The 7242-nt window shown below is 61.7% G+C and overlaps 1 protein-coding gene across 3 annotated transcripts in view; it reads left to right on the top strand.

Moving 5' to 3' along the window:
- The first annotated feature begins 1480 nt into the window (after nt 1-1480).
- TRAPPC10 (trafficking protein particle complex subunit 10) overlaps nt 1481-7242 on the top strand; it is a 76477-nt gene continuing 70715 nt past the window's right edge. The window contains exon 1 of one of the 3 annotated variants that reach the window (XM_047718684.1): nt 1481-1705. In XM_047718684.1, coding sequence (XP_047574640.1) covers nt 1639-1705 — 67 coding nt within the window. In that variant the 5' untranslated portion in view covers nt 1481-1638. The remainder of the gene's footprint in view (nt 1706-7242) is intronic. The other 2 variants (XM_047718724.1, XM_047718716.1) reach the window with 2 other exon arrangements.

Here is a 7242-nt window from a genome sequence, read left to right as displayed (position 1 = left end):
GTCTCGGTGGAATGTCCTGGGAATTAGTGAGGCATCAGTGAGATCTTTCCATTAGCCCTGCTCAACCTCTAGTCTTTGTGCCACGCTTGACTCTGTCACAGTCACTTTCCGGTAAGCCCCATGGAGTCTCATTCTACACCTGCTGAGCCCAGCCGAGGCCAAGGACTTACAGGGAACCCCCAGGCCGACTCTGGCTCTGCATCCCTCCTTGGTTCCTTCTCCGGCTGTGCCTCACAGTCTCCAGCCGTTGGAAACGCCGCTCTTCACGTCCTCACCCCGCTGCAGTGCACGTGCTGCGTGATGCACACACAGTCGGCAGCTCTGTTCAAACTACTTCACACGTACGGTCGCTTTACTTCATCTGCAGATGTTACCCCAAAACGACTTTCCTTACACAGGGAACTTACATGCATTAAAGTGGGGCTCGACTTTGTGGCATTCTCACAACACGCCCATTCCCTGCGGGGAAGGCCCCGTGTGGGTGGGTCTGGGGGAGGGCTCAGGACGCAAGTGGAAGGCACAGTCCCACAGTTCAAGCATTCAGCAGTTGTCCCTGACACACGGAACTAGTGCTAACACGAGTGCCGCACCCTGATGTGGAAATTCAGAAGGAGGCCGTCGTTCCAACCCCCTGGGAGGGCCGGGGAGCCCGGAGGAGTACCTGAGGCGCGGTGGGATCTTTGTTTGCAGCCGGAAGGTCAGTAATCTTGCTGTACTCTGTGGCAGCAACACTCCAACTAAACCCAGTGTACCAAGAAGACCGCAGGCCGTCTGGCAGGAGCTGCTCTTCCCTCCCGCGGCGGCGGGAATCATGCTGGAACCCCAACGGCTTCCCCTGCGGCGCTCGGAGTCTGGAGAACCTGCGGAAAGCTACGTTCTGGGCGAAGGGACCCACAAGGTGAGCCACTGCCAGGCCACGGTCCACGTGCCCCTCCTTAGAGACCCCAGGGCGGTCCCAGGGTCCCCCTGCTGTGAGTGCTTCTCAGGGCCACGCCAGTGTCCAGGGGTCCTCCGGGGTGCTGTCGGTGACCCCCGCGGCCATCCCTGTGTCCACGTGCGGTCGGTGACCCCACCCCGCACCCCGGGGTCGCGACCCTGTCTGTGTGCTGCCAGTGACCCGGGCGGCTGCCGCCCGGCAGCCTGGACCCCGAGTCTCGGGGGATCTGCATGGTGGGCAGCGGCCGCGCACCGGGTGGCCAGGTGCTGGGGCGGGTGGAGACGTCCCCTCGGGCTTCCGGGCCGCCGCCCTCTCCACGGTCCGCGCGCGACCTCCGCTCCCAGGTCCACGCACGAGCCCCGCCTGCCTTCCCCGGTCCCGCCCCGCCCCGCCCCGCCCCGCCCCGCCCCGCCCCCGCCCCGGCCCGGCCCCGCCCCCGTGTTTCTGTCGGAGGACAGCGCCGGCGCGCCGCCCGGAGGCCTCCCCTTTAAGCCGCGCGCCCCGGAAGCGGTAGCGCGGCGGTGCCGGGGCCGGAAGTGGTGCGGCCGGCGGGCGGCGGCGGCGGGTGGCCGGCTCCGGAGCTGCCTCGCGCGGCCGGGCGGGCCTCCCTGTCGCGGCGCCGCTCAGGCTCGGGCTGGCCCGGCGCGGCCTCGGGGCTGCCCATGGGGCGCGGGGGGCCGGGCCGGTGACGGCGGACGCCCATGGACGCCCCTGAGGAGCCGCAGCCGCCGGTGATCTACACCATGGAGAACAAGCCCATCGTCACCTGTGAGTGCCGCGGGCGCGGGAGGGGGCGGCGGCCGTTGCGGGGCCCGGCCCCTCCCCCCGCCCCTTTCGCCCGCCCCCCGCCCTTCCCCGAGCGCTCCCGGCCCGGCCGCTTCCCGGAACGTTGGTGTGGCCCGGGCTGCGGCTGCCGCGGGGCCCTGCGCGCGCCGCCCCGATCTCCGACCCCGCCGGGACGCGCTCGCGGGCGGGGCGGCTGCCCTCGGGGCGGCGGGCGGGGAGCGGGCGCCGGGACCGAGTCCGCGGGCGCGTCCGTGTCCCCCGGAAAGTGCTCGGGGGAGCGCGAGGGCTGCGGGCGCCCGCGGGTAGGGCTCGGAGCCGCGCGACGCTGCGCGGCCACGGGCGTGACAGCTGCGGGGGGAGCCGCGCGCCGGCCCCCGCGGACGAGGCTGCGCCCCCGGCGCCCCCAACGCCGCGCTCTGCACGGGCCGGCCGGTGCCCCCGCGTCGGGGCTGGCGGGCGGCCCTGGGCGCGCCGGGACTTCTGAGCGGTCAGACGCTAGCATCGCGCCGGGGCGGACGAGGTCAGAGGCGCGCGGGCGGCCGGCGAGGTCTGGCGTCCCGAAGACCGGAGTTTCGGACTGTTGGGATCGTAGCCCCTTGCCGGTGGCCCGTGCGCTGCTGCCCCGTGCGCTCGCGGGCTGTGCGAGGAGGCGCCGCGTCCACGAGGACAAGCGGGAGCCCACCGCGCGGGGGCCCTGGGCTCGCTGCTCTGTGTGTCTTCCTTCCGGTGTCCGGGGTCCGACCGGCGGACGCGCTTCTCCTGCTCCCCCGTCGGAGCCCTGAGAAGCTGTTTGAGGTTTAGGTTCGTGGGTTCCCCTCCAGGTGAGAAACCTCCTTAGGGACGGGGCTGTGTCTCCCCTAAGCCCGGACCCTGCCGTCGTTCGGGGACAGCCGTCCCCACCCGTGTTTGCGCACTGTCTACCTAGGACACCGCACCTCGCCCTGCCCTCGGCCCCAGAGGACGGTCCGTGTAGGGCTGGTCCCGCGGCCCCGCAGGCGCCAGGTGCTTTCCAGGGCCTCCGGGAACAGGGGCCGCGCCTGGTGGTCTTCCTGTTAGGTGCCAGGGCCTGCAGGTGCCTCCCCGGCGCCCCGTGGCTGGTCTAACTACGTCTCACACCCTGAGCTTGGACAGTTTCTGCGGACTTTCTGCAAGTGCGCTTCGGAGGACAAGTTCTTAAGTCTCAGGACCGCGCGTGTGAATTGTCGTCCTTGTGGACGCTGATGGACACGAGGGTTTACTGTCTGCATTCATGCCCGCGTGCGTGGCGGCCAGCCAGGGACGCGGCGTCCTTTCCCCCGATTTACCGGAGTTTCGGTCCGTGGGGGCCCCGTGTGTACAGCGCTGGAGCCGGTGTCGTGTGTTCTCACCGCATCTGTTGTGAAGGCTCATGACCTCCGCCTCGCTGGGTCCGGGGGAAGAACGGGGCTTCGGGAACTTTCAGACGGAGTTAGCTGGGGAGTAAGAAAGAGCGTCCACGTGGGACGGGTTTGTGAGCTTCCCAGCTCACACTTGAGTTATTTTGGGGGTTTCCGGGCTTGGGGCTGCAGCTTTGGGGCACTTGTCCTGGTTTTGCCTCAGGCCTTCTGTGTCTGCTCCATTCGGTCGGCCCCTGGTCTTGTGAAGGGAGGAGCGGGTCTAAGCCGGGGAGACGAGCGCACTGGGAAGGAGGCTCCTTCTTCCTCCTAGTTTTGATTTGATACTCGGTACCTGGTCTCCTAGTTGCAACATCTTTGTGTTCCTGGTCTGGCTGCCTCCTCTCCTGGGACACCCGGCCGGCCTCGGCGGCCCCGTCACGTCGGAGTCCTTCCCTTCCAGATGAGAGCGAAGTTTGTGCCGGGCTGGAGTTTTCTCCAAGAACGTGGGACACGTGGAGTGGACCTTTCTGAGGAGGACAGCGTGTCTGCCTCACGGGAGTGTAGGAGCCGTTTACGTGTGTCGCTGTGAACAGAGGGGAACGTCTCCGGAGACCGGGGTCACCAGAGCCCATGACTACGTGAGAGCCTGCTGAGTGATCTTAATAGTATTCTGAAGCTCCCTGAGCGTCTTACTGGCCTTCACCCCGCCATTAAGAGATTCCGAACCTGCCGCCCCTTCACGGACCACCTCAGCGGGGGATGTGCTTCGGCCAAGACTCGTGAGGCCAGTAAGTACCAGCGAGCCTGCGCGACGGCTCGGGGACGGACTGTGCGCTGACGGCGCGTGGCGGATCCCCTACTCGGCATTCTGAGTACCGGCCTGTGATGTCTTCATCATGCAGAACGTGCCGTGAGACCGAGAGGAAACCCAGCCGGTTTACGTGATCCGAATTTAGGTGTCGGCGTAGACTATTTTGTTATCCGCAGCGCTGGGTGCGTTCTCTGCTTTAGGATGGGGACAGGTTTCCATTCCAAGGGAATGTTGGAGAAGACACGTTCCTTTTCCAGCTCTCTCTTCTGGCAGACAGAGTTACTGTAGTTCCGCTGATCTGTGGCATCTCTTTGTTGACCGTGCGCATCGCGCGGAGAAGAGCACGTGCCGTCAACGCAGGATTTATGGTGTTCGAGGCGCCGCAGTGCCCCTGCAGACGGTCTGATCTCACCATCCCTTCCCGGACTGCGCTGTTTCTTCTTCCGGATCTCTGGTTTGGGGTTTCACATCTGCCACTATGAATTTTGTAGGAGGGAAAAAGGCAACAAAAATGAGCCGATATGGGATGCTTTGTACCTGGTTGGAGTTTGATTTTTCCGCCTTAGGGTAAAGTTTTTTGTTTTTTTTTTTTTTAAAAGATTTTATTTATTTATTTGACAGACAGAGATCACAAGTAGGCATAGAGGCAGGCAGAGAGAGAGGGGGAAGCTGGCTCCCTACTGAGCAGAGAGCCCGATGTGGGGCTCGATCCCAGGACCCTGGGACCATGACCTGAGCCGAAGGCAGAGGCTCAACCCACTGAGCCACCCAGGCGCCCCGGGTAAAGTTTTTATTAAAAGTGCGGGTGGTTGATATCCCGCCTACCCTGAAGGTGTGGTGCTTGTGATTCGACCACTGCCTCTTGAGTCCCAGAGAAGTCGCTTCAAATGTCTTTTGTTCTGATCGATGTGCAGCAGTGCAGAGCTGGCCCGTACTGACCTCTCACACCAGCAGCGACCAACAGCTGAGACGCGGGAGGAACATTTGTCCTCAGAAACCTCACTTGTTCCGTGACTGACGGTGCCACCGAATGTCCTTGCCCGGCTTGGTGTGTCGTTTGTGCCTGTGCCTGCTTGAAACAAGAGGTCTTTTGTGGGGGACCTCGGGCGCTTCATGGTCTTGTCCACGTGAGATAGAGATGGCCATAGTACCAGTCTCGGGGTCCACACACAGTTGGAAGAATGAATTTGGGGAAAGCACCCAGAAGAGGAATCACCGTGCAAACCGTTAGCCTGACCGCTGAGGAGTGGTTCCTAGACTGTTCACAGGGCCTTAGGTGTCTCAATGACTTTTTCATGACATGCTTAGGTTAAGAAGAATACGTAATAGTTCCATCTATTAAATAGTTCGCTTCCAATCATTTTATTAAAGGAGCATCATGTTGTAACAGTAGCTATTTGAGAAAAATCATATGCATAAGTTAGAAGAAACATTTTTCTTTTTTTTTCTTTTTAAGATTTTATTTATTTTTTTGACAGAGAGAGAGAGCACAAGTAGGTAAAACAGCAGGCAGGGGTAGAGGGAGAAGCGGGCTCTCCGCTGAGAGGGGAGCCCGATACAGGGCTTGATCCGAGGACCCTGGGATCATGACCTGAGCCGAAGGCAGCCGCTTAACCGACTGAGCCACCCAGGTGCCCTAGAAGAAACGTTTTTCATTCTCAGATAACTGCAGTGACATACTGATGGGATGGTTGCACCTGTTGGACACTGCACAACTTCGCTAGCTTGGGAGTCTGATTGGACTTTTTTTGTGTGTGGTACTTCCTTTTATCATAGCAACCCTCTGTTCTGTGACACAGTTGTGTCCTTGGAAGGGAGGTAGCAGGATCGAATACTGAAACTGCGCACCTCAAGTGGGGCCTGGTGCATCTCCAGCATCGCCGTTCTCATCGGTTCGGAGTGCCCGTGGAGTCTCTGGGTTTGCTCTGGTGCCCGCGTCCCGAGTAGGTGAACCCAGCTCCAGGGTGGACGTGCACTGATGATGGAGGAGTAAAACGTTCCTTTTCCGTTTGAACTTCGGCTTACAGGCCCGATTTACAAGATGCGCCTCAGAAGCGTTCCTAGTAAATTTGGTGTGTGCAAATGAAACTCAGGGGTCTGATTTCTGTTTTTTAAGTCCGGATGAATGCCAGAGATTATCAAGCATGGCAGGCCTCCCAGAGCCAGTCTTTGCCTGGGAGGGAATGGACGACAAGGTGGGGGGCCCACACGGAGAGACGGGAAGGGCCGAGGGGTCGGGCTTCGTGGGAGTGCGAATGACTGACTGAAGAACTTGTCGTCTAAAAAAGCTTTGGCCAGTCGTGAGGCCTCTCTTCATGGCGATCGTGTGGTGTCGTGTGCGTGTCTCAGGGTCCGCGCCAGTCCCCTGCTGCTGCCCGGGCCTGGGTGCCGCGGACCCTGGTCTGGCCCTTGTCAGGCAGCCCCCTCGCTCTGCAGTCCTTGGAGCCGGCCCCGGAGCTCTCCTGCCCCCGTCCCCGTCCGGTCTGCTGGGAACTGGTCTCCGCCTGACTTTATGTGCCTTCCCCAGTGGTTCGGACTCACAGGGTATTTGGGCTCTGAGTAAAAACGGATGCCCTTGGGGTCATTCTTGACTTCTCCTTTTCTTCACAACTGGCGGTCAGCCTGTCCTATCATTTATCTTTGATGCTTATCCAGAGGCCAGCCACTTCTCCCCACCTTTACTGTTGCTCCCCCAAACGCAAGCCGCCTTCGCCTCGCCCTGCGTGTGCTCCTGCGGCCTCTGGTGGCCTCCCTGGTTTCATGCCAGCCCCTGAGGCGAGTTCTCCGTGGGGCAGGGGGCGATCCCTCCGGGGGTCCTCAGAGGCACGCTTTCCTCCTGGGACCCTTCCAGGGCTAGCTGCCTTCCGAGCATAACCCTCGCAGACCTTCCCGTGGGCCCGGCCCGGGCCTCACCCCACCAGCTCCGTGGCTTCCTGGCCGCCCACACTGCCCTTCTGACCCCTCACTGCCTCTCCCTGCTCCGGGAGCTGCTCCCGGACCACCTCCCACACCCCGCTCACTGTCGGGCTTACCGTTGACTTGATTCAGTCTTCTTGGCTCTGCACCCCCGACAGAAACATTTTGTTTTTCCTTCGCTCATTGTCTTTCCTCCAACCCGACCCAGGCTGCCTGAGAGCTACAGGGTGAGGGTCCGGAGTCTGCTGGTCACTGCTGGCCTCCTGGCTCCTGCAGCTGAGCTGGGCACACAGTGGGCGCTCAGTAAATATCCACTGAATAAATTGTATAGATAAATGAGTGAGCGTCTCTCTAGGAAACACGGTGCTGTCCCTGAGGCGTCCATGAGTTAGAGGCTTTTGACAGCATAGAGGTATGTTCTTGAAATGCGGGTCATG

Source organism: Lutra lutra, chromosome 1 (assembly GCF_902655055.1).
Source record: "Lutra lutra chromosome 1, mLutLut1.2, whole genome shotgun sequence".
Classification (NCBI taxonomy): Eukaryota; Metazoa; Chordata; class Mammalia; order Carnivora; family Mustelidae; genus Lutra; species Lutra lutra.
Note: the sequence above shows the minus strand (reverse complement) of the source record. Positions and strands in the feature narration are given on the sequence as shown.